At 41.0% G+C, this 27,780-nt stretch overlaps 1 protein-coding gene across 2 annotated transcripts in view; it reads right to left on the bottom strand.

Annotated features, from left to right (window-relative positions):
- The window catches only part of SLAMF1 (signaling lymphocytic activation molecule family member 1), a 56,118-nt gene that overhangs the window by 10,134 nt on the left and 18,204 nt on the right, over nucleotides 1–27,780 (bottom strand). For both annotated transcript variants that reach the window (XM_033093509.1, XM_033093508.1), the window contains exons 2-6: nucleotides 23,790–24,239; nucleotides 15,365–15,703; nucleotides 13,149–13,433; nucleotides 3,921–4,019; nucleotides 245–318 (exon numbers count right to left, since the gene is read on the bottom strand). In XM_033093509.1, the coding sequence (XP_032949400.1) occupies nucleotides 245–318; nucleotides 3,921–4,019; nucleotides 13,149–13,433; nucleotides 15,365–15,703; nucleotides 23,790–23,892 (900 nt within the window). In that variant the 5' untranslated portion in view covers nucleotides 23,893–24,239. The remainder of the gene's footprint in view (nucleotides 1–244; nucleotides 319–3,920; nucleotides 4,020–13,148; nucleotides 13,434–15,364; nucleotides 15,704–23,789; nucleotides 24,240–27,780) is intronic.

Raw genomic sequence — 27,780 nt, 5'->3', positions numbered from 1 at the left:
TTCCTCATTTTTTTCCTATGAAGAAACAGATTACCAGAAGATTACCCAGTGTTTCCTCTTATTTCTTTAACAAATAGTCCCATCTGACACTGAAGTTTAATGCCCTTTAAGAGAGCTCTTTTTCTTGACTTCTGCTTCCCTAATTTCCCCTGCTCCAGAAACCATGTACAACCATGAATATCAGGCATACAATCCAAGGGAAACATGACAGGTCTACCCCAGACAAAGAACGTATAGAACTTACACCTGATTCCTGGACTTGGGCATAGATAGTAAGGCTTTTCGCTTCCACTGTTGGCTGGTGATGGTCTGCTTTACCTAGGGAAAAGAAAACCATTGTATTTATTTCTCTCTGGTCCCCAGCATGAACTCTCTGCTCAGACCTGTCTGGTTTTTAACCCCATAGCATATCGACCTTCCCCAAGAGTACCATAGGAACAAAGCACTGAGTCCCAAACCCTCTGCACATTTCTCATACAACATTAGGTTAGTTATTGATCTCTCTGGGCCTATTTTCCTATCTGTGAAATGGGTTGAAATACCTGCCTCACAGGGCTGTTATGATGACTACATGAGATATTACTTGTAAAGTGTTTAGAATAGTGCCTGGCACATAGTATTAGGTTGGCGCAAAAGTAATTGTGGTTTAAAGTGTTAAAAATAACTGCAAAAAAGGCAATTACTTTTGCACCAACCTAATAAATTCCCAATACATGTTAGGTGTGATTGGTATGCCATTCAATTATTTTAATCTCTACTTTTTGATGTGTGTAGCTGGTCTTCTAATATGATTCTAAGTTCTTTAAGGGCAGGGCAAGTTATTTATACTGCTTTTATACTCACAGTTTTCTCATGTCTCTTTTTCAATGGGACTTGGTGTGTGTGAAGCAGGGAGGGAATGTAAGAAGGATGATCCACTTGAAACTATTTAAAAATTAAAGCTATAATGTCATTCTAGTGCCTACCATCTGGAAATTTTGCTCAGAGCCGAAGGTCTCTAGAAAGTAATAAATTGCAGAACTTTTAGTTTTTAACCAATTTTATAATTTTTCTTTTTAAATTATAGGAATAATTCATTTTTGTTACAAAAATTTTAATTTTTAGAGTAAAAAGTATGTCCCTCACCTCCATTAACCAATGCAATTCATTTTCATAAGTAATCACTTTTAACAGTTGATCCTTCCAGACCAGCTTGGTGCAATAGAACTTTCTGCAGTGATGGAAATATTCCGTGTCTGTAGTCTAATATGGTAGCCACAGGTGGCTATTGAGTACCTGAACTGTACTAATGCAACTGAGGAATTGAATTTTAAATTGGATTCATTGTAATTAATTTAAATTTAAAAAGCCATATGTGGCTAGTGACTACCATAAGAGATAGTGCAATCCCGGATATTTGCTGTACTTGCACAGATATTTTTATGCAAATTTTAATGTAAATTTTTTATACATACTCCTCTATAACTTGACCTTTTCACTTATAATGTGTTGAGGACATTTTCCATGTATATCATTCTTTCTAATGTTCATAGTATTCTTTGCATGCATCATGTAGCAGTGAGAAGGATGGAGGGAAAGTAAGAGACTGAAAATAGAGGCTTATTTTGGGACTATTACAAAGTCTAGGCAGAAGCAATGGAGACCAAACCAAATCACACAAAGTCTTTAGGGTACACTTATTTTAACACCAATGAATATATCCTCTTAAAAAACTTAGAACATGTCTCTGAGGGAATAGCACTTAGGAGAGGTATATTTTCTTTGAAAGGGAAGGCCTAGTATGTATGTATGTGAAGAGGGTAGTGGACCATGTGGCATGAGGGTGTGATCCTTGGGGAGGAAATCATGGGCAGCCACTGGGGAACCTCAAAGAATGTCAATGTATGATTTTCTTGTGTGGGTGTGGGCTTGCAGTGCTGGTGGTTCCAACTTTACTGTTTTGGTTAGGGTTGATACTAGCTGAGGAGTGTGTGTGTGTGTGTGTGTGGGTGGGTGTGTGTGTGTGTGTGTGTATCTAACTACCATCTATCACGGATGTTGCTGTGTTCTGTGATTTCTGTGTATGGACTCACGGATCCCCCACAAGAATACTATGAAGTACATAATATCCTCATTTTACAGAGGAGAGGTTGAGTCATTTGTTTGGTTATGCAGCTTGTCAGAGGCAAAGTCTACATTTGAAAGTATGTTTGTCTAATGTCAAAGACCATGTTCTTCACCAGTGTATTCTGTATATGAAATTGCCAGAGTCCATTTGAAAACCTTCAGAGTTCGGCTGCATTCTGGAGATGGCAGCATTAGAACCTACCAACAGAAACCTTTTATGCGGAGTCTTTGGAGGGCACAGCCATTAAGGATAGGTTTTTCTAGAAGTTTGAGGCAGGGTGTTTTGTGTCCCCGGCTTACAAGAAATACATGCTGACTGGAGACGAGGATGGATATGTGTGTTGGGGACGGTGGTAAGGAATTGTAGTGGGATGGGGAGTACTAGTCCCTTCAGAACCACCACATGATGAGCAGAATGTAGCTGAGGAAAAAATGTGGGTGAGGATCTCAGCACTTTTCACTAACTACGTTAAGGTGGGTGTGTTAATCTCAGTTTTCTCAGCCCCGGTGTCTCACTGTTCCGTTATTATCCAAGCAAAATGTAGTTGCCCCCACCCCGCCACCCCCTTAGTCTGTCCTTATGATTTCTAGCTGAATCACCCCACCCCCCCATCTCCTCCCTAGCTAGCTCTTAAATGGAGGAAATGAGACAAAAGTAGGCAGCTGTGCTGTGATCTAGATTTTCTTATACAAGCAAAACCAACATTAGAGTGCTGAGGTAAGGGCTTTTCCAGGAAGGTTATGTAGAGAACATTGATCAACTTGGAGAATGAGATCAGCCATCAGCTTGGTCGTTGTATAAGGATCAAGCTCTCTCTTCACCGTGGTAAAGCCAGCCTGGGATATGTCCTGGTCTTGGAGCAGAACCTTGTGACTCTAGTGTGAGTGGGTGAGGAAAGTTGTGGCCGAGGGGATTACACTGCCCTGAGATACTGACTTATAGGACAATTTGGATGAGAGTTCAGGAGAAAACTACTTCTAGGCATTTAAACTGCAAGGGAATAACTGGGCTTTAATGATTTCAATCTACCATGGGCTGCTTTCTATACTATTTTGTTTAGCTTTAAGCAACCTCACAAATCGCACACTTTCCCAAGCTGAGTCAGAATTTGTACTAAAACCTAAGTAAAGAGTATTCCCTCTGCTGTCTTCTGATGACCTGTGGGCTTCCCAGTGGAAAGCACCTTGGTAGTTGGGAGACATAGTTAATAGTTCTGATTCCCTCGCCTACCTTGCAAAGGAAGGTAGGTGACCTTGCATGAATCACTTAGCCTCTCAGTGCCCCTGTTAGCCCACTGCTAAGTCACAAAGAAAACAACTGCCATGCTTCTCTCAGAGGGATATCTTAAGGATAAAGAGAAATTATAGAAAGGATTCAACCTTTGAGTAAAAACATCTTATTATAATGTCCCTTTATTAGTCAGTAATTATAACTTTTCTTGAATGAGATCCAAGAATCCTCTGAATTCTGCTCCTGGTGAATATTGTTAAGCCTCACATCTGGACCTCTTCAGCATCCTGTACATACCTCTACTACAGTGCTTGTCATACTGAATTTAAATTATCTGTGCAATGTCTCCCATGTTAGTTAACTATGGCTCATCTCTCTTTTTATCCCCATAGATCGGTATAGGGGATCAAGGCATTTTGAATTAGACTGAATTCAACAAGGTCCCAGGATATGTTTATTTAGTGTTTTTGCAAATGTGCTCCCTGCAGAAAGCTAAAGTGGAGAGAGAAGTCGGTGCTTGTGGCGAGAGGTCCCCTGCTTACCACAGAGCCTGATAAACATCTCTTTATTGTCAGACACCTCCCTCTTCTTCTCAACAGTAGGATTACCACTTGGCGAATCATGATGACACCAATGATGCCCCCTAAGAACAGCCCAGCATACAGTCCCCATTGTGTTGGTACTGAAAAAAAAGTTAAAGGGCAATCTCAAATGTACTGTGAGTGTAAAAACATCCTACACTGAAGTGGGGAGGATGAACCTGAGCCTCGAGTTCTCTTCTACATTCTCTCTCAAGGGAGAAATTTATTTTCTAGGTTTTAAAGTTCAGCTTTAGGCTGAAGATTTCCATATATGTTTTCTTATCCTCAATTCTCTTAATATATTTGACTTTCATATTCCTAATTTCTGTAAAGATTTTTCTATTCAAATGCTTTATTTTTACTTCAACTACCACATCACATGTCTAAAATCAAACTTGTCTTCCTTCATCTTTGCTAAGTCAACATCTCTCTGCCCAGTTTTTTTCTTTTTTTAAATCTTAATGTGTTCTATATCTATATATACCTATATATTTTAGTAAAGAGAACATGATGGCTCCATGTGCTGTCCCCAGACGACCCCACATCATTCTCATGAGACACTGGGAGAAAGAAAGACCTACTTTTGTTTTCAAAATAAACATAGCAGTGCTATTATTGTCCATCCATGCAAATAACTGTTTGAACCCACTAGACCTGAACTGAAAGAAAAGCATGTCGTTTTCCTCTCAATCCTTCCCACTTTTAATGTTTGCTCTAGAGTACCAGTCACTAGGCTCAAAATCAAGTGCCAATTTTTATTGCTTTTCTCCTTTACCCACTTTACCAAATCCTTCTGAACTAGAAACAGCATTTTGGGAAACGGAGATTGAGACCTATTGCCTCAGTAAAAAAAGACATTTAGCTCAACAATATAATAACAGATAATTCTGAGCCAGGGTTTTTTTTTTCAGTGCACCTTGTGTATAATGTATTTAATCCTCACAACAATCGTATGAGGTAGGTACTCTCATTACTCCCATTTTGTGGATACGAAAACAGGTATGGACCTCCTCCGAACTAGAGCTTGGACCAGGAGTAGAACATGGCTGAATACTGAAGACAGACTTCTTGAACAGTCAAAGAGAGTTATGGGCTTGGAATAAGTTACACAAGGTTATGAAAGTGGAGGCCATCTGAAGCACTGGGGTGCTACGTTAAAGTAACAACATTAAGGTTCTAAATAATATACTACCAGGTGTTGACATTAATGTGTAAGGGTAACTTGTAGAATGATTGTGGAATAAGACTATTGTTGAAGCTGTGATGAATTTGTTGGGAAGAAGTGAAAGGAAGGAATAGGTAGGTTGCAAAGGAGTAGAGTGCTTACAGACACAATTCAGATGTCTACAGAGCTGGCCAAAGATAAGACTGAAGTCTCAATGAATTGATAAAAAATATAAAAAGGCATTCCACTGAGATCCAAGTGGACCTTCAGCGTAATAGCTAACCATAAGTTGCCTCCTGGTTTGAAAAACTTCTCTTTTTCTTTTTAGGCCTTTCAGACATCAAGTCATCCCAAAGAATCTCACTGAACTGGCTTTGTGGAACATCTTGATATAGATTCTCTTCCCCTAATTAAACATGCTTTAACTCTTCCAGACACCAACTTCAGCCAGTCATATAACCTGATGAAAAAGCTAGGGGACAACCAGAGTTTGCAATAAAACTCCTGAATTTATATAAAGCGTGAAATTTGAGCATGGAATCACTGCTGAGGCTAGAGTTGCTCTGTGAGCAGGTCCACTCTAAATGACCCACTCTGAATGGCTTATGGTTGCTGAGAACCCTCCGTGCAGGGTGTGTGTGTGTGTTGTGTGTGTGTGTGTGTGTGTGTGATAGAGAGAGAGAGAGATTATCCAGGGTTTTATGTTGTCAATACCAGGTACCTGTGGAGAAAACTCTCACATCCTAAGATAAGAAGCAGAGGCAGCAGCCTAAGCACACCACGTCTCCTCAGCCCATGGAAGTGATCAGAAAATTGTTATAGTAGCCCTTCCTATTTTGAGACAATTTCCTCTTTTTTCCCCTCATGTATTTGGGAACCTTCTAAAACAACAGTTAGTCTAAGAACAAATGCTTCAATCAGTTAAATCATTTTAAAACGTAATGTTTTTCTCAAATTTCATTTGAGATAAAAATAAAATAAAACCAACAAACAAAGTGGTGCCTCTAAAACCAGAAAATAACAGATATCAAAACTGCATTACTAACGCCTACCAAGTGAGACTTTCTCCTGTCCCCTGGGGCCTGTTGCTGACAGCTACTCAGGTAAACTAACAATGACTGGGGCATATTACTGAGCCCAGAGGACATCATAACTCCAGCCCTTTCTCTTTCCACTGTCTCGGGAGCATGAAAGTCATATGCTACCCTTGTCCTATAACATAAATGACCAACTTCTGCCAGGCCAGCCACATCTGAAAGGCAACCTGGCAAAGTCCTGAAAGAGGTTTTGCAAGCCCTTAATTTTTTCTCCTAGTCTTTGGATACAATGTAATATGAATCTATCGGAGGATTTAAATTACAGGACCATAGACTTTCTTAACCTTGAAGGAACTATAGAGCTTATGTCACCCAACCCACTAATTTTGTGCTGTGGAGGAAACAGACTCAGAACAAGTGTACCTAGAGTCACAAGAAGTTGATGGCCGAGTTGGGTGAGGTGAGAACTGCAGACTTTGTGGTTTGTATTTTAGTTTATGGAGATGGGGCCCCCACAAAGAAGCAATGGCAGGCTGGATACCTGGGAGACCTCATGAGTCAAAAGCTCTCTTAGGTGCCAACTCACCCGTTTCACCATCCTCCATCCAACACCTGCCCCATTCCTGACCCCATGCTCTGCCCCCTCCTCTTCCCTTGCTGTACCTTCAGCTGTTTTACCAGGCCTGCCCAGCCTTGACTACCAAGCAATCCTTCTCTCTGTCACTTTTTTTGACTGTTCTAGCTCCCATGCTTCCCTCTCCCTTGACTCTGCCATAATCTTGGTTTATGTCATGCATCTTAGAACCTGAGTTGGGACAACATCATCTTTGCTGTGGGGACCATTTTCAGTGATGAAGGCATTTGGAACCAGACAGATGGATTCAAATTCTGGTCTACCACTTGATAGTTCTGTGCCTCAAATAGGCTGCTCATACCCTTTGGGCTTCAGTTCCCTCATCTGCAAATGAGCATAACAATATTCAGTTCACAGAGTTGTTCTGATAAACCAATGAAATAATGTATGAAAAGTGCCCGGAGCAATACCAGGGATTCAGCATGTGGTGAATAATGTTAACTCCTTCCACTAGCCTCAACTCCGCAACTAGCTGTTAGGTTCTTGGAGGCTATAGACCATCTCTTTACTTCTTTTGCAGCTCTCTTAGTACTTAGCACATATAGGTCCTTGGTAAATTCTTGCTGGTTGATTGGAAGAACAAGGAGATAAATCTGATCTCAAGTCCAAGGAGTCCCTTCACTGATGTCCAGGGATGCCTTCAGCCCTATCCTGTTGTTTGCTTATGATTTAGTTTCCCCACCTGTCTAGCTTCCCAAGTTTATTTGTACTTGGCGTTCATCTATGGGTACTATCTAATTATGATATTTGTATGGAAACTAATGTCAGGGACTCTGTATCCTCAGGAATTTGGGTAAATACAGACAAAAAGTTACTTTTATGGCTTGTTGGGTTCAAGCTGCCCATGATTTCTGTAATTTCTGGCAATGACTTCCTTATGGTCCTTTAAGTCTTTGCTTCTGCAGCTCCACTTGCTCTAGTCTGGGCCGTCTTGGGTGCAAGATTCAGTGCCTTCATCAGTTTTCCACACACACACACACACACCACCCCAAAACCAAAACCAAACCTAAAACCTACGCTAAGAATCTTGTGGGTTTGAATCCTCTACTGTAGATTTGAAGGGTCACAAGGAGTAGAGTCCATCATGAACCAAGCAGCTTTCCACCACCAGAGAGCTCAGACCTTTTCTTTCTCTTCCTATATCTACATCAGTAATGTCTTCCCCCTTTCTCATACAGAACATCTAACCTACTGCCAGATTCTTGGGGGTGAGTCTCACTTTCTTCCCTTAGCATTTATTAAGTTATCATACTAAACAAACACGGTTCTCTTCCAAAGGGGTATTCTAGTAGCATTTTCTTTAATATGATAATATTTTTCTATCTAATAAGGTATAAAATTCTCACCTAGATTGTAAATTCCTGGAAAAATTGACTCTGTACCTAATGCTTTATTTGCATCCCCTATTTCGTCTGATACAATGTAATGCAGAGAGACACTCAATATATACATGATGAACTAGTTAAATTAGAGGTCATAGAATGAAGCTGGGAGAAGACTGTTATGTACCTTTTTGCTAAAAATTATCTGAGTACTAAATATAATCGTAATAAGGTCTCAGAAGGAATGCAGGTGTCACCGTCACCAGGGCAGGAGTAGAAGGAAATGAGAAATGACCTACTTGGAATATGCTTATAATAACAACATGGAACCAGGAGGAAAGGGTGTGTCTGTGCTGTCAGCACCACCTGTGTTCCCATTTTCAAACCACCATTTCCTGTGGCAGAAACTCCAGCTCTCCCTCTTTTGGTTCAGAAGTAGAGAGAGGTCTCTCAGGATGTCAATGCTCAGATATCAGACTGAGGTCATTCTGTTGTTCTAGGGTCTACCGGCTTCATTCCTCATTCACAAAGAAACCCTATTTGAACATTCTTAAACAAGTTTGGTACAATCCCCCAGCCCCGCCAGCTTTTAGAGAGAGCTGAGCAGGCTGATTGAGAACTCCTGTGCCATGAAGTACTTATGAAGAGTACTGCATGAGTCTCCTCCTTTGGTCCTCTACTCTATAGGCTGTGGTTTAAACATAATAACATGGCATGTTGCCATGCCTCTGAGAAAATGCTGGAGGGCTTTTTTTCAGCCTCTGAAGGTCTGCTGCCACAGAAACACAAAAGCTCCTTTCTCCTCAAGTCCCCAAACCTTAATGTTTAAGGAAAATAAAGAAGGAAACAAAAAAGAATCTGAGAAACAAATGTATTTTGCCCCAGGAGATACTGAGATGCTAATGTAACGGTCTGCGAATGCCAGATCTCTTTCCTGCCTTTCATGTGGTTCTGTCAGCAAGACTGCCCGCATGATGTACATCTACTTGAAGAAGTCAACCATCTGCAAGAGATACCTTCTTCTTGGTGGCGGTTTCCACTCAGAATTGGGGGTGGGGGAAGGATGCTTACAAACCATGTACTAATTGAAGATCTGGGACTATCAGAGTAAACGTTTTTTACAGAGTTCATAGCTTCTAGAAAAATCCCTTCCACCTGCCTATCCCACCCAGCATTGTGTTGCAGAAGCTGCCAGTTGTGCCGCCAGGGCCATTTACCCCATTCCTCCATGGACAAGTCTTTTTCAATTATGTGCCTGCCCAGCTAAGGACTGCCTTTCTCAGCTTCCCTTCTAGCAGGTGTAGCCACCGTGACAAGGCTATGACAAGGTCCATGAAAGGTGACCAGGTTCCATCCCTCCATCATTGTTGTCATGCTTGCTGGATTGGGAGTAGTATATGGGGTGGGACCTGCCCCTTTGCATGAAACATCTAGGTGACTCTGCAACAATGGGATCTCCCCACTTGAAAAAAATGGTCTTGGTAGAGAGGGAGAGCCTCGAGAGTTCAGTGGCAGGTATCAGCTTTTTCTTTCACTGAGCTACCTCAGACTTGCTGAGCCAGCTTTTGCCAGTCTACTGAAAGGGGTCCTCTTTTCAAGATAAGCTTCAAGAGGGACGTTTCCTTTCAGTTGAACCATTTATAGTTTTGTGTTATTCATGCTAGCACAATGTTGGAACATAGTCAAACCTCAATAAATGTTTTGTCAAACTAAGCATTAGTATTTTTTCATTTGCAAACAAAAATCAATGAATTAATAAAACTCTTTTCAGTAGTACGGCAACCTGGCATATTGGAAACAGCATACCACAAACAAGCTGTATGATTTGGTTTTGACATGCTGTGGTTCCCCATCCCTGGAGGCAGAGGAAGGGATCTCTACTTGTATTATGGGTTGAATCGTGTTTCCCCCAAAAGTTCATATGTTGAAGTCCTTAGAATGAGAACTTATTTGGAGACAATATCTTACAGAAGTAATCAAGTTAAAATGAGGTCATTAGGGTGGTGTTATGGACTGAACTGTGTTCCCCAAAATTCATATGTTGAAATCCTAACCCCTAGTACCTCAGAATATGACTATATTTGCATATAGGGTCTTAAAAGAGGTGGTTAAATTCAAATGAAGCCATTAGGATGGGCTCAAATCTAATCTTACTGGTGTTCGTATAATAAGAGAAAATCTGGACACACAAAGAGACACCAGGGATGTGCATGCACAGAGGAAAGACCAGGTAAAGGCAGAGCAAGAAGGCAGCCATCTAGAAGCCAAGGAGAAGGGCCTCAGAAAAAACCAACCTTGCCAACACCTTGATCTTGGACTTCTAGTCTCCAGAATTGTGAGAAAATAAATTTCTGTTGTTTAAGCCCCACCACCCCAGTCTGTGGTACTTTGTAATAGCAGCCCTAGAAAACGAATTACAGGTGGGACCCAATCCAATATGATTGGTGTCCTTATGAAAAGGAGAAATTAGGACAGAGATATGCATGGAGGGTAGACAATGTAAAGATATATAAGAAGACAGCTATCTACAAGCCAAGGAAAGAATTCTGCAACAGATTCTTCCTCCCAGCCCTGAGGAGGAACCAGACCTGCCAGTAACTTAATTGTGGACTTCCAGCCTCTAGAATTGTGAGACAATACATTTTTATTGTTTAAGTCACCAGTTTGTGGTACTTTGTTACAACAGCCCTAGAAACACAAATACACCTTCACCTTGGTAACCCCTCTTTACCATTTCTTATTAATGTACATGCCAGCTGAATCATAGAATATCGACTCTGGAAACAACTTCAGTAGCTCACCCTTTTCATTTTACAGATGATAAAACAGAGCCCCAAGAATGTGAAATGGCTGCCCCGTGCTGGGTAGTTCGCAATGACCGAGCTGAGGACCTGAAAGAGCTTTTCCCATGGCTGTGTCTCCACAGCTCCCAGGAGCCTTCTTCATATCAGTAAATCTGGGCCACGCTACTGCATACTTGGTCCTTAAATTAGCGTACATGGGTAAGAGCGTCTCCGTGTTTCTTTAGAGTATCTTGAGCCAAGTGCCTGAATGTATACTTCGTGGCCTGCCAAGGGGTTGGAGTGCACTAAATAAATTCTTGTTGAACCGCATGGAGGAGCATGAAGCCAGTTCTCTCTCTTTTTTGAAGTCATCAGGGTAAAACATCTGGCGCCATGCCTTCACTGTAAGAGGGCTGCTACAACCAGAGAGGGCTGTGCACGGGTACAGGCTACTGCTTCCACAGCCCCAAGAAAAGCAGCAACACATTTTTATTATGATTTATACAGTATTTTAAGTGTATTAGCTCTTCCACTAGTACCTATGAAGAGATAAGACAACTAATCTTAGGGATCAGACAGGATCAGACAACTAATCTCTGTCACTTGCTCTGTGTGTGACCTTTTTATATCGTTATTTTCTCATCTGTAAAGTGAGGATACTAATACTACTCTGTTGCTGTGAGGATTAAGTGAGATGCCACATAACTCGCACATAGTAAACAATGAAAACCTGTCAGTTATTATTTTAGAGGAAGAACCCAAGTCTTAGGTTAAGTGGCTTATCCTTGTAAGTAAAAAGGGCAGCACTGATCTAGGACCTCAGGGACCACATTCTGTAAACTCTAAATTATGCAACACTGCATTCTTGGTCCTGCCAGCATGTTCTGAATGACTGTGGGCCAGTAGGGAATTCTGAAATGGGGATAGCCTCAGAATGTAGTTTGTGTGCAAGGTAGGCAAGCAGCCAGATACAATTAGTAGGTGGGCAGATGGTTGACTCTGCCATAAATGGCTGGGGGAGACAACACAGGTTAGGTTCACCAAAGAAATCTCAGCTGCATACTGGAGGCCAGATAGGAGTTTTCCAGCAGTCCATCTGGGAATATTTCAGGGGAATTTCTGACTGGAGGTGCTAGGCTGAAGGGCATAATCTAGCTGGATTCCCCTGTCCCCTCATCCCTGATCATCTGGAAATCCCTCATATAAACACCAAGACTACTGTGGGCAGACTCCTGGTGGATGCAGAGAGAACGTTAGCACATAAGTAATAACTTGCAGGGCCAGCACTCTGGTCCTTGCATCCCTGAACCTACCTGAGGCATGGACACAAAATCTATTGGTGAAAAGAGTCAGTGGTCTATCTTGTTGCCAACCTCAAGTGGTTAGATGGGCATACTTAATCAGCCCTCCATTCCTTTTGATAACACAATAATGATGCTCTTCTTTCTAGAGAAAGAGCAGTCAAAGATCTACAATTTATATGTGAAGAAACAATTTATATGTGAAGAAACTTGAGGAGGGTACTTATGTGCCATGAGATTCATGTTCTTCATCTGTAAAATGAGGGTGATGATAGCACTTATCTGGTAAGGTTATTGTGAGGGTCAAAAGAGATTAAGTAGTTGAAAGTGCTTTGCCAATAATACAGTGCTATATCATTTATCACTTTTTCCAAACTACCCAGGCCAGGCCTTAGACAAAAAGCTGACTGGGTCTTCTGACCTGCTATGGGATTCACAGTCCATTCTGTAAAATGTGGCTCTTTATTATATCCTGTTTTTCATTGCTGAGCAAATATTTCATATCTTATCTTTACAACATGTTGCTGGAGAGCAGAAAACATGTGTCATATCTTTCCCCAATTTCCTACAGCCTGGGAGTCAATAAATAGTTATGGATGGTGTAGAACTGTTCCACCATTAGTGGAATAGGGGCATGGGAGTCAGGATCTGCCACCCGCACTTGCTCACCCAGTCATCCCTGCAGACTGGAGCCAAGGCAGGGGGGAGAAAAGGAAGATCACCACATGGAGACCTGGGCTCTGGATTTGCCTCCATCTTTTCTTATTGGTTTCCTCAACTGTGAACTTAGTATAGTAATGCCACCCTGGTCATTATGCACGGAGAGCACTCCCTGAATGCACATGGGAGGTTTTTATAAACTACAGAGAAAATGTAAAGTGTTGTTACCAAGGTGAAGTCTACAACTATGGAAGCAGAGCGACTGGTCCAGGTGGGGACTGAGCCCATATCATTAATGTGGCACACTAGTCACCACCAGGGCACTCACCTGAGGAATACAACTTGCATCTGGACCCTGGGCTGAAGATCCCGGAGCGATTGCTGATGGGGTTGCTCGCAGTGCAGATGTAGATATTGTTGGCATGCTGAGGGCCGAGGGTGAGGTACAGGAGGTGAGAGCTGTTGGCTGGGCTCAGCAGGTTGGTACCTGTCTTCTCGCTCCAGTTGTAAGTCACATGGTCCCCCCTTTCTACCATACAGGCCAGCATCAAGCTGCAGTTCCCGTTCTCTTGGGTCCAGTTTAACACCTTAATTTCTGGAGTGGAGACCTGCTCTGTCAGGAGGGGGAGGAAGGGAGCCATCACTGAAATGAACCCTTTGGAATTCTGACTTGACTTTTTGTTAGAAGAAAATGCAGCCTACTGGCACTTCCCCTCCTGCTGTGTCTGCAATGTGATCTGTTTCTAGTGGGGATCTACTGCTCTGCACCATCCCTCTCTCCCCACATACTCCTTTCCTGGACCACCTTGGAATAAATAGAGAAGAAAAAATTGTCTTTTAGTTCTCTCCTACTGTTAGGGATTCCCTTAACTTTTCTGGTGTCCCTAATCTAGGTTGCTCTCCTGTATTCTATCCTTGGAGTTGTCCCACAGGTTTAATTGTCATTGACTAAAATATTACCTCCTAGACCTAAAAAAAAATGACTCTTTAGTGGTGGGATTTCATCTACTGTGAATGTGTGTGTGTGTGTGTGTGTGTGTGTGTGTGTGTGTGTCCAGTGCTTTAGTGTGTCTGAAGTAGAGATAGCCTTAGGCCTTATTAGCCTATCTCACTCTAATGCTATGAAATAGGCAAGGCAATGGGAAATGATTTATTTATTTAGCAACTACTATAGGAGAAGCACAATGCTGCAACTTTATATTCATCATGTTCTTTAATCTTCTCAAAAACTTTCTCAGCAATTACAACCCTAGTTATAATTATTTCCATTTCATAGATGAGGAAACTGAGTCCCAGAGAAATGGAGATCTTACATAATTTCACTCAGCTTCTAAATAGCCAAGCTGAGTCTGTCTGACTCAAAAATCCAGCCTTTTTCTTTGACTTGAGAAAAACACTATAGTTGCAGAGACTATATTTTCCAAGGTAAGAATTTGATCACAAAATGTGACTAGTTGTCATAAAGGCAGTGAACTGTTCTGGAAAGTGCATGATGTGTATTCTCCATACTCCTGGCAGCCTTGAGCCAAGGGCCACTGTTGGAGTGATCAGGAATCTCTGGTACCTGCTAGAGGGCTATAGAAATTCTGCATACACTATTTGGAGGAAAGGGAATGCTAGGGGCAGGGGAAGAGTGGGAAGGGTATTGCTGTCTCTCCTGCAGTACCTGAGGATTTCAAAGAAATGCTGAGTGGGTGGGGCTCCCTGTTCCGTCCTCAGAGATAAGGAAGCCACTGTGAAGAAGCAGGACAGCCCACATGGTGGGACCCCTGGGAATTTAAGAGACCCCTGGGCCTGAGAGACACAAACGGGGTACATTCAAGAGGGGCTGGCATTGAAGAGGGTCATTAAAGCACTGGCCTTGGATTCAGGTGGACCTAGGTTCTAGTTTAAGTTCTGCAACTAAGTGACTGAATAACCAGAGCCTTTGTTTAAATGAGAAAAAGGTGCCTCTTCCCCAGGAAGATGCAGTCCTATGCCAGGGAAGACGATGGGCTTGACGAGTGGTATGTGGGCTGAGTTTCAGTTCTTCTTCTCCCAGGACCCCTAGTGTAGTGAACCGTACACACAGATGTGTGGAAGCAAATGCAAACCACTCCTTTGGTTTTCAGTGTCCTCATCTATGAAACAGAGGTGGGGGCTTGATCAGTGGTATTCAAACTTTTTAAAAATCAGAAAGAAAAAAAACAATACCCTTTTTTTCTGAACAAAATCTTATTTGCAAATTGAGACTCTTGGGGCTCCAAGACTTCTAGCCCACAGGCAGCTGGGCTCCTTTCCTTTGGGATATGAGAGCAAGGGTGACTAGCACTAATCAGCTACCGCCAACATGCAATTTGGACAGAAGTTTTGTGAAACTCTACAACTCCCCCGAAGCGCGGTTTAAATTCCCCTGGACTAGGTGGTATTTCAAGTTGCTTTTAATTTTGAATGTCTTTTGCTTGCGAGAGAGGTCTAAGTTCTTAGGCAAGGGTCCATTTTGGCCCTTTCAGACTGGGGAAGCCACCAGGGTTCAATGTGGACTGGGGAAGTCACCATTATTACCATAGAGCTTCAGCTGCAGGCAAAAGTGCTGGACTGAAACCTGTTCCTCCAGGGTCATATAGTACCAGCCCTCATCTTTCTTCTTGCTTTCCAGGATCACGAGGCTCAGGTTTTCCAAATGAAATTTATAGCCATCTTCTAGGTGGCGCAGAGAGCCTTCTTTTGGCAAATCAAGAGACACAAGTTTATTATTGCGGTTGCTTCCTGCTGATTTTGCCATTGTGACAGTGATGTGGATGCTCTTGTTTGTACTCTTATTTATCCCTTCAGATGTCAGGGGCAGCAGCACACTGCTTCCCAACTGCCCACCGATGGTTGGGCAATTTATCATGCTCTTGCCTGTGGAAGGAAGAAGACAGTTCCTTATTATGGGGGCCTTTGAGAAACACATCCTGTCTGATAGACTGGATGCTCTCCCTCTTCCTCTTGGGCCATCCCTGGGCTTGCCAGGCCTTAGTGGTCTATAAGGACTGTCACAAGGGTCCTACTGCATTCTCAATATTTCAAATATCCCAATGAAAATCTTAAAGTTACTTATTATAGAGCTGTGTGGACTAGGACACTGGGTCTCTTTTATTTAGGAGGGAATATTATCAATTCAGATATATAGTTAAGGCACCTAAGGCATAGAGAAGTTAAATGACTTCCCTAAAGTCACATAACTAGTAACTGGACTAGAATCCAGGTCTGTTAATTCCTCGACCGGACTTCTTACCACTATATACTATGAAGGATGGAGAGCAACTGCTGAGCTAGTGAGCCCAGGAGACCAAGATTACAAAAGCATGATTCCAGACAGTGAGGGAAGAGAAAAGTCTGAGGGGTGTGCAATCAGCTAGGTTTTGAGCCCAGTGTTCAAACTATGGAATCCTAGTTCTCAAAAAAACTAGTTCAAAAAAAAACTGTGAGATAGTTAATAATGTTGAGGGTCAGAAATTATTTTTATTTTTCAAAAAAGCTGAGCGAATAACAACCAAAAAACAACAACAACAACAGCAACAACAACAAAAAACAACACCCCAAAACCTTTCAAACCACCAGTAAGCGACCCTACTGCTGACTATTTAACACCTCCTCTCTCTTCAAACCCACAACCTCAGCTGATGACCCTGCTTCTCATTTCACTGAAGAAGTAAAAGAAACAAAAGAGAACTTCCATTAATTATCACCACCAAATTCAGCCTACTTATTTGGATGGATCATCTATGCTCCCTTTTAAGGCTAGTCTCCTCCTCATGGAGCACTCACCTACTTCAAGGCTTTGCTCCTGCAATTGCCCACACATTGCAGCATCAGCTTTATTATGGTATGATATGTTGTGTGTTATTTCCAACATGTAATTTCCTTCACTTTAAAAACCCTTCACTTCAAAAACCCTCAGCCAACTTCCCATTTCTCTGTTTTCCTTACCACAAAGTTCTTTTAGGTGTGTTTATACTTTCTGTCTCCATTAGCTGACCCACTTTCCTTGTACCCACTCTGAACAGGCATTCTTCCCTACTGCTTACTGGAACCACTCTTATCAAGGTCACTGTATATTGCATGATACCAAGTCAATTCTCCACCCTCATCCTGCTTTTTCAGGAGCACCTGACATGGCTCATCATTCCCTCTATGAAACCCTGTCTTTATTTGAATCCTGGAACACTATGCTCTTCTGGTTTTCTTTCTATTTTATTGGTGACTCCTTCTCAGTCTCCTTGACTGGAACCTTCTGCTCTTAAAGACCTCTTAGGTACTGCACCATCCAAGAATCCAGAACTCAGACCTCTTCTCTTTCCCAGCCACACTCATTCAGTTGCATAGTTCAAAGTATTTCTGGAATGCTTATAGAGATATATCTCCCACCCAAACCCTTTACTGTACTCCTCAGTATTTGGAGGTCTAAAGGGCATCTCTAACTTAGCAAATGAACACTTAATTCTGTCAGCCCTTCTGCAAACAATATCACAATTTCCCCAAATTCTCATGCCAAAACACTGGAATTATCCTTGACTCCTTTCTTTCTCATATACCACATTCAGTATATCAGCAAATTCTGTTGGCTGTGCTTTAAAATCCATCTGGCATCCAAGCTCTTTGACCTAGTTCATTTCTACCACCATCATCATGGGCCTGGGCACTGCCATTGTCTTCCAACTAATCTTTTGTATCCATACAACGGACAGGGTATGGCTACATAAAACTGTCAGGTTTTGTTTCTCCCGCTTTTAAACTTCCAAGTGAGACACAATCATTATGGAAAAGTGAGAAAGGCAATATAGGCATTTGTTCTTTTAAATGTCTTTCTAGCACCCATAAAATAAAAGTCCATAGTCCTTGTTCTGGATTCAAAGACTGAATAACCCAGTTCCGGGTACTTCCAAGTCCGGCCCTCTCTCTGCTCTCTGCACTAGGGCCACATTGGCTCTGGCTGCTACCTCACACATCAGAAACATTCCTAATTCAGAGCTTTTACATTTCCTGTTCTCTTTCTCTCTGTCTCTATCTCTTCCTCCCTTCCTCCCTCCCTCCCCTCCCTCACCCTTCCTCCTTTCCTACCTCTCCCCTTCCTCCCCCTCTCCCTCTCCATTTTTTCTTCTCTCTCTCTCTCTCTCTCTCTCTCTCTCTCTCTCTCTCTCTCTCTCTCTCTCTCTCTCTCATTCCCTCCTTTCCTCCATTCCTCTCTCTTTCCCTTCCTCTCCCTCTCTACCTCCCTCTCTCTCCCTCTCTCCCTCCCTCTTCTTTCTCTCTCGCTCTGGAAATCTCTTTCTTTACATATCTGGATAGGGCATTTCCTCACTTTATTTTAGGTTCCTGCTCAAAAACTGATCTCTCCTCTGTGAGACTTGCTCTTACCATTTTATCTAAATAGCATTCCCTGTATTGTTGTACTTATCACTGTCTGATGTTATATTGTTATTCATTTATTTTATTTTTGTCTCCCCCCCTGGAATGCAAACTCCTCAAGAGAAAGAATTTCATTTTGTTCACTATTTTGTCTTTAGGACCTACAACAGTGGTTGGCATATAGTAGGCTTTTAACGAATATCTGTTCAATTTATGAATGCTGAAAGCCTCCCTGTCTAAAATCTCTCTTATTTAGTTTTGCCCAACATATAACTGAACTTAATAACTGAACGTAACCATAGCTAATGTTCATAAAAGAAGGAGCCCATGACTCAGAGAGAGCATAGATTATTCTTGTTGATAAGCAAGTCAGAAGAGAAAAATAAAACTGTCTGCTTATGTAATGCAACCACCTAGAAAAGTACAATTAACTTGTGGTTAAGATGGGTTATTGGAAAATTGGGCAAACTTGCCAAAATATTCTTGATATCAAAATACCCTGAAATCTTAACACTGTCCTGTAAAGAAGCCAAATAATATCCTAATATCAGACTAAAGATTCAGAGATTACAGAGGAAAAAAAAAAAGCAGTCTACATAGGCCAATATCAGGATGAGAGTGGTTGAGACATAATCATTATGGAAGTGAGAAAGGCAATATAGGCATTTGTTCTTTTAAATATTGCTAATATACCAACTCTAAAAACAGAGTGCTCTCCTTGTTGCTTAGTTGATTAGATGAGGAATACAGGTGTTGGTGTCTTTACAAAGATAATTTGGGAAGCATGTTGGAATTTCTTCCAGCCATGTTAATGGATGTCTGACTGTTCAGATACTTTGGTAGGTACAGTACCCAAGAGAGTAACCTCTTACACTCTGAACTTAAACTTCTACATATAAAGGGATGGCAGAAAATTAGAACCATACATGGAGGTAGAAATGTTCTAAGGTACACAAGCACCCTGAAATTGTATAAAAAAAATTGTTAGATAAGCATATGAACATTTTTCGGGAGTACTTCCATAAATGTAACTTCTCACAGGGGTCTGAGGCTCAAAACAAGATTAAGAATCATTACCATACTGTCAATTTTTTAGACCACTTTTGATATGGAGAAAAAAAGAAATGAAAATGATTCTACTCTCATATCATAACCCTCCCCCTCCCATATGTTTCCCATGTGCCCCTTCCCCCACCTAACCCAATACCCATGTACCATTGTTGGTGGGGATGAGGAAAAGGGATATAGGATGAGAGAGAGTAGAAAAAAAAAATCAAGAAAATAAAAGAAAGAAAATAGGAGGGGAAAGAGGAAAATAAAAGAGGGGGCAGATGAGAAAGACAAGCTGAGTGGTTTGTGTACACTCAGTCATGGGAGCAGAATCAAAATTTGGTTAGGAAGAGACCCCTCACACACCACAACCACATAAGAATGATGATGTAACAACTGAGTGTGTGTGAATGGCTGGGGGACTTGAAATCATTGCCAACTAAGCACGAGTGGAAAAATAAGTGAGGACTTTAAAGTGGTTCACAAAACCCTTCAAGTGGTGTCCCTGCTCCTGAAACGCGTCGCTGCCTGATGACTGTTTTCCAGTGGGTCTGTGATTCAGTCACCCCTGTTTACTAAAAAGGCCCAGAGGGAACATTTGAAGCTTTTAACACCGACTCACTTTCCTTCCAGGGTAATTCAACTTAGAAAGTAGAGTGATTCATATGGGCCATGGATATTTTCCTGAAATCAGTAGCATTTAACCAACTCTTTCACAAGATGGGATTCTACCTAATGATACCCCCACCTCCCCCAATCTTTCATATGTGCTTGTAGCATCTGGCTACAGCATTTCTTTTGGGTGGAGAAGAGGCAGGACTTATAGGCCTCACAGTTCTTATGGCAAAGAAAGAAAAGATAACTTGGTCTAAGGCTGCTTTTTAAATTGTAGTCTCACCAACAGTCCTCTTATTCCCATTCCTTGATGCTGCTGTGTTTTTCTAACTTAGAGTATTTGCACTTACCATTTCCCATCTAAAAGCCTGTTACCACGTTTCATTTGCCTGACTAATGCCTTCCATCCTATAGGTCTCTGTCTCTGACCCCCAGCTGAGATGAGGTTTCCCTGCCATGTGCTTCCAGTGTACTCTGCATCTCTCCGTATCACTCATCACACTTTTAACTTTGGTTCAGTGCCTGTCGTCCTCACTCAATTATAAGCTTCCAAGAAAAGAGACTGTGACTATTGTGTTCACTGCTATAATCCTAACACTCACTTGTGACATAGTGGGAACTCCAAAAATCCTTGTTACCTAAGAGAATGAAACAACTGAATGAGATAAATGAACGAATAAATGAACAAATAACAACAGAATCCAAGTTCTCCTCTCTCCAAAATCATAATATGTTATTTTTATAATGTCCCTAAGAGATATAATATGGAGGGAAATGATGGGGATCCTTCTCCCCACTTGCCAGATGAGGAGACGGAAGTGACTTAGCTATGAACCTTAGGTTTCAAGTACAACAGACCATGTACCATTTCCTCTGAACACACAACACTTCACCTCTGCATTTGTGCCTTCATCTAGAGTACTCTTTTCAAGTTCTATAAAAAACCAACCGACAAGATGTATATATTTGAAAGAATGTGCAAGAAACTGGTAACAGTATTTGCCTCCAGCAGGGGTGTGGAAGGAAGATTTGTCTCCATTCTATACCCTTTTATATTGTTGAAGTTTTATAGATGTACGTGATACTCTTCTAGTCAACAAACTATTAACAAAAAATTAAATGAAAACTTACATGATGAAAAAATTTTCTATTCACTTTCCAAATTTCAGATCGAATACTTCCATATGTCCTGTATTTCCTTCTATGGTTTTATCAACTTCTATCATCTTTTGAGAATTCCTATACTTCAGTTCATTTCAACTCACTTAAAATCAACTTACATGTTTCAGTTACAGATAGCATATTCCAATTTTTACCTTAGGACCTGGATACAAATTTTAACATCCCCCCCTTCCCTAACCATAAGCCCATCCAGTTTTATTTGTTGAGGCCTCTGGAATCAGGCTACGTGCCAGCAGAGAAACTGCTAAACTATTCTGTGTCTCTCTTATAAAATTATAATGGTAATCATAATCAACACATAACTTATAGAGTTGGAATCAGAATTAAATGAATAATACACATAAAGCACTTAGAACAGTGCCTGGTATATAGTAAGCATGCTGTACATACTATTATTACTCATCCAACGAACATTTGTGGAAGAGCTGTCGTATACCAGACAATGTGTCAGGTGCTGGGCAGAGGCTGTGCTTGTTCATTTTGCTTCCCCCATACCTCTCATAGTGACTGCCACATCATGTATCCTTAATAGATAGCTGCTGAATGGGACTGTCCAAGGTCAACTTATGGATAAAACCAAATAGCCTTGATGTTCTGATTTCCATCCAGCACTGGAGACAGTAATGGTGATGGCATTATATCACAGTATTAAAGCTTTTGAGAAATAGAAGTGCCTAGATCTACATTTTGGGATAAAACGGGCCAGTGAACACATTTACTTGTTCCTTGCTTCTCCCCCATGCATGTAAAGTAGGTGGGGAGGGCCTGCATGAAGGAATAAAAGATCCCATTGGGGTAAACTCACCAACTATAACCCATGTGCCACTGTGAGGGGGGTGCTAATAATAGGGAAGGCTGTGCATGTGTGGGGGTAGGGACACATCTCTGTACCTTCCCCTCAATTTTGCTGTGAACCCAAAACTGCTCTAAAAATAAATTCTATTAAAAAAATAATACCATTGGGGAAATGGAAAATTCACTTTATTGAGGGAAAGAACATGTGGACTTTTTGATTTTTATAATTCTGACTGGGAACTGAAAGGTGAGCTCACTAGACATAAGGAGGGGAGAGGGTACTGATTTTACAAGAATTAGGCCTCTTGGTTGGGTAAATCTGTCAATCTGTCATGGCTGACCTGTTCCATTTGCAAAGCATTTCTGTCTGGGTTTTACTGGGGCTTCACAAAAGGGTGTGTATTTAAAAATAAAAACACTGTAAAAAAATTGTATGTGTTTCAGAGAAGATGAAAGGTAAGGAAGGAAGCTGCTGGTCATTGGGTAGACATGCCCTATGGGGCTGGGCTGTTTCTCACTAACTAGTGACCTCCAGAGCCTTCAGCCTTGCCTTCAGTGGAACAGCTGTCAGCAGCTCCTGAAACACCATGGGCCAGGAGGCAAGCAAACACAGAGATGACAAAGTCCAACCCACTGTTTAAACACATCACTCCTGATAGTCACTAAGAAGTAGTCCAAAAATGGGGGCGTGACAAATAAGGTGCACCCAGGAAGACTTGGCTCTCCCAGTGGTGGCTTAAAGTGGTTCAGCTTGGCTTTCTGAGCCCTGAACTCAATTATTCCTCTCCTAGACATCTGGCAGCAAGAGCCATGGGTTGGCCTGATTCTGAAGAAAAGTGGGGCCAGGAAGGACCTTTTCATCTGGGAGTCTGGCAAAAGATAGATCTCATGTGCAGCCCCTCCAACATCCCTAGCATGTCTCTGGGCTTTTCCTGGAAAAGGCCGTAATGGATTTGCGGTCTTGAAAACCCCAAGCGCAAAACACCGGAACTTCAGGATTTCCCCCCTTCCCAAATGCTGCTTCTGCTCCAGGCTGCCTCCCACAGTCTAACCAAAGTCCTAAGGCATTTAAGCAGAAAAGAGATTCTCACCCCACTCCACAGTGAGCCCAAAGTCCACTTCTTGCTTGGTTTTTTTCTTTCTCAAATACCTCTTTCATAGCCCTGGTACTTCTAAACAGAGAACATCAGATTGCCTTCAGAAGAAGACAAGAAAGACAAGAGCAGAGCCCAGCTGTGAATGTTCTGTTGTGTGGCTGGCCCTACACTGAAGCTGCCCTGACCTTGAGGGTTCCCCATTTGCATTTCCCACTTACTGTAACCAGTGCTGGGCTTTAGAAATCCTGGCCTCTCCCTCTCTTGCTGCCTTGGACCCTTCCCTTCCAGGAAATTAGCCACCAGTATGACCACACTGCGGCCAGTGAGTGTTCTCAACTGAATGCCTGGGACTTTCATTTCCACCCTCTCTTCCTACTACAGCCCTTTCTTGTTCTTGGATCATGTTTCTGGTTTGTCAGCTTGTGTGTGTAAGGATCCCCTTCCAGGACACGGGTGTAGGAATCATCTTCTCCCAGAGCTCCATCTCCCCAGCTCAGTCCTGTAGCCTAGGACTCTGCCAGAAGGATACCCACACAAAACCAACCACTCAACCAGAACTGACCAGAGCCTCTCACCCTGGAGAGCTGTGGTTTAGAACGTGACCAGTGCCTTTGGCTCAGAGCTCCTGGTTTCCTTGGAAACAAGGATAGGTGGCGCTCTGCCTTGGAACCCAGGGATCCAGGAACTCACAATGTTCCTTCCTTTTTGAAAGAGGCAGGCGAAACTCAGAGCCAGTCCCTAAGAAAGAGGAAACTGAACCACAGACCCCAACTCCTGCGTCTTCTCTCCATCCATGGGGTTAATCTCTCCTCTGTGGCAAGTAATCGTGGGACTCAAACACATGAACACTCACTCACCTGTTGCGTAGCTCTGTTCAAAAGCCAGTGAGAGAAGCAGCAGGAAGTTCAAGGAGAGGAGCCCCTTGGGATCCATCAGCCAGTGAGAAGAGGAAAGGGACATGGTGAGGAGCCCGGCAGCTTCTTGAAGACTCAATAGCAGAAGCAAACTCTGTATCAACCAGTGCTGCCTCTGCTGTCTAGTTTATGCATAAGGAACCAGCGGGTTTCCTGTCTTACGGGACTTTTTGTGTCTTGAGGATTGCTCATCTCCTTTCAGGCCTTAAATCACTTTGTTATTCCCAAGAAGTTCGAGTCAGGTGCTTAGGCTATTAGAGCCGGGAAGGGAGCTGTGTGGTCACCTCGGCCAAACCCTGGTTGTGAGCAGAAATATGCTCCCCTCCTCCCTTTGTTAGCTGTCTCCAGGAAAGGGGCACCAAGTTCTCTGGGCAGTTCCATCTGGTAACTCGTCTTAGAGTGCAAAGAAAAGATGAAGTTTTGTCAGACCAACCCCAAATTTGGGTCAGTTAGTTCAAAGTAGAACTTGGATGACTAAAGTTTAATGAGCTGATGGACCTCTTGTTTTTGCTTTGTTCCATAATTTCAGACATCCCTACATGCAGTCAGGTCTGGGTGCCAAAGTCACAGGGAAATGGGTGGGTAAGTGCAGATCAATTGTCAGAAACCCAATTTCTCTGCTGGGTATAATGTGGTAGGATTTAGTGAGCCCTGTGCTATGTTTTGGAGGATCCACCTTTATTTTTGAGGTTTTGTTTCTAAATTTTTATTGAGGAGAATGGACTGGAATTGACAGAAGAAACACAGTGTGTTTTTCAATGAGTTTTGCTCTAAGAATGAAACACTGGGAAGATGTTATTACCAGAGCTCAAAGGAGACTTTGAAAAACCAGGCTAGTGTTTTGAAGTCCATTTTAAAAGGTCAAATGCACTCTCCAGTGGGCCTCCCTAAGGAGATTAAGGTAATAAGAGAAATAAAGAATTTCTTGGACAAACAAAAGTTGAGGGAATTTGTTGCCAGTGGTTCTGCCTTGCAAGGAATGCTAAAAGAAGTTTTTTAGGGAGAAGGAAAATAATATAGGTCAGAAACTCAGATCTATATAAAGAAAGGAAAAGCATCAGAGAAGGGATAAGTGAAGGTAAAATAAAATTTTCATTTGTCTTACTCTTAACAGAGCTAACAGATAACACATTGTTCAAAATAATAATAGCAATAATGTATTCAATTATATGTGTTTATGTATGTATATGCTTATATATGCTTGTATGTAAGTGAAATAAATGACAGTAGTGATACAAGGGAGACAGGAGGGAGGAATTAGGATTATTTGTTATCATAAAGTACTCACACTACACATGATGCAGTACAGTGTTATTTGAAAGTGTGCTTGGATTAGTTGTAAATGTATATTGCAAAATCTAGGGCAATCACTAAAATTTTAAATATATAAGTGATATACTAAGAAAGGAGAGAAAATCAAATTACACAAAATGCTAAATTAAAACCACTAACTGCAGCAATAAATTGGAAGGCAATAATAGCAACAAAGAGCAATAGTAACAAATAGAAAATAGTAACAAATATGATAAGTATTAATTCAACTATATCACAAATCACTTTGAATGTTAATGGTCTAAGTGAACTAATTAAAATATAGAGATTAGCAGAGTGAATGAAAAACCAAGACTCAACTATATGTTGTCTACAAGAAGCCCACTTTAAATATAAAGATAAATATAAATTAAAAGTAAATGGATAGGAAAAGGAAAAACGTGCTACACTAATCAAAAGAAAGCAAAGTAGCTATATTAATTTTAGACAGAGCAGACATCAAAGGAAGGAAAGTTATCAAAGAAAAAAAGGAATATTACCTAATAACAAAGTGGTCATCTCTCCAAGAAAACATAACAGTCCTTAACATGTATGTGCCTAACAACAGAGCTTCAAATAGACAAGGCAAAACCTGATAGAACTGTAAGGAGAAATAGATAAATCTACTGTTAAAACTTGAGACTTCAACACCCCTCTATTAGAAATGGACAGATTCAACAGGCAGAAAATCAGTAAGGATATAGTGGAAGTCAACACCACCACCAATCAACTGGGTATAATGGACAACTATAGACTACTTCATCCTACAACAGCAGAATACACATTTTTCTCAAATTCACATGGAACATTCACCAACATAGACCATCTTCTAAACCATAAAATATACCTTAACAAATTTAAAAGAATAGAAATCATACAATGTCTGCTCTCAGGCCACAATGGAATTAAACTAGAAATCAACAACAGAAAAATACTGGAAATCCCAAAATATACAGAGATTAAACAACACACTTCTAAATAACAGATGGGTCAAAGAAAAAAGTTCGAGAAATTTTGAACAAAATGAAAATACAACTTAAAATCTGTGGGATGTATCAAAAGTAGTGCTTAGAGGGAAATTTATAGTATTGAATGCATATACTGGAAAAGAAGAAAGACCAAAAATCAATAATCTAAATTTCCACTTTAGGAAACTAGAAAAAGAAGAGCAAAATAAGCAGGGGAAAAAAAAAGAAGTAATAAAAGCTAAAGCAGAGTGCAATGTAAGTAAAAACAAGAAATCAATAGAGAAAATCAATGAAACCAAAAGCCAACAAAATTGACAAAACTCTAGCCAGGCTAAATTATAAAAAAAGACAGAGGACACAAATTACTAATGTCAGAAATGAAAGAGGAGATATCACTATCAAGCCTGTGGACATTCAAAGGATAATAAAGGAATACTATGAACAATTTTATGCCCTAAATTTGATAAACTAGATAAAATGGAACAATTCCTTGAAAGACACAATCTGCCAAAACTCACACAAGATGAAATACACAATCTGAATAGGAATATATATATATAATAAATTGAATCAATAATTAATAATCTTAATAAGTAATAATCAAATAATTAATCTTAATAATTAATAATCAAATCAGAAAGCACTAGTTCCAGATGGGCTTACTGGTGCAGTCTACCAATCCTCTAAGGAAGAAATTCTCTACAATTTCTCTCAGAAGATAGAAGTAGAGGGAATTCTTCCTAACTCATTCTATCCCATATTCTAACTCCCTCTAATACTAGAACCAGATAAAGACATTACAAGAAAAGAAAACCACAGACCAATATTTCTCATGAACATAGATTCAAAAATCCTCAACAAAATGTTACCAAATAGAATCCAACAATGTATAAAAAGAATTATTACTATGACCAAGAAGGATTTATCTTAAGTACGCAAGGCTGGTTCAACATTTGAAAATCAACTAATCCATCATGTCAACAGGCTAAAGAAGAAAAAGAAACATGATCATATTAACAGATGCAGAGAAAGCATTTGACAAAATCGAACACTCATTCATGATTTTAAAAAGTCTTGGCCAACTATCCTTAACTTGATTAAGAATATTTACAAAAACCTACAGTTAAGCCAACAAAGTTTGTGGTCATTTGTTATGGCAGCTTCAGGAAACTAATACAGGACTTCAGGGGCAAGGTGACTAATCCAAGGTTTACAGTTATTTTACCTGGTATACCAAATTGCTTTTATCAGCTATAAGAGCAGACTTTGACAGACCAATAACAGAAGATATGCAAGTGATAATGCCTTGTACTTACAAAGTCATTTTCAAAAGCCTTCACATTCACTATTTTATTTGATCCTTGTAACAGCTCAATGATGAAGGCAGAGCTGGTGGTGGTGTAAGGAAAGGCCTGGACCAAACTTGGGAACCCTGACTCGGTCAAGACTTCTTTCTCTTTCGCTGTAGTGTTCTCATTACTCTCATGAATACTCAAGAGGGTAAGGAGGAAGAAAATCCCATTAATTGAACTGCCTAGATGTCTGGGGCTTCCATGTACATTATTCCATTAATCTTTGTAACAGTAACAAACAAGCATAATTATCACTATTTTACAGATTGAGGTACAAAGCTGCTAAATCACTTTTCTAATGAT

The sequence above is a fragment of the Rhinolophus ferrumequinum genome, chromosome 22 (assembly GCF_004115265.2).
Source record: "Rhinolophus ferrumequinum isolate MPI-CBG mRhiFer1 chromosome 22, mRhiFer1_v1.p, whole genome shotgun sequence".
In the NCBI taxonomy this organism is placed as follows: domain Eukaryota; kingdom Metazoa; phylum Chordata; class Mammalia; order Chiroptera; family Rhinolophidae; genus Rhinolophus; species Rhinolophus ferrumequinum.
The sequence above is the reverse complement of the archived record's forward strand: the minus strand, read 5'-3'. Positions and strand labels throughout refer to the sequence as shown.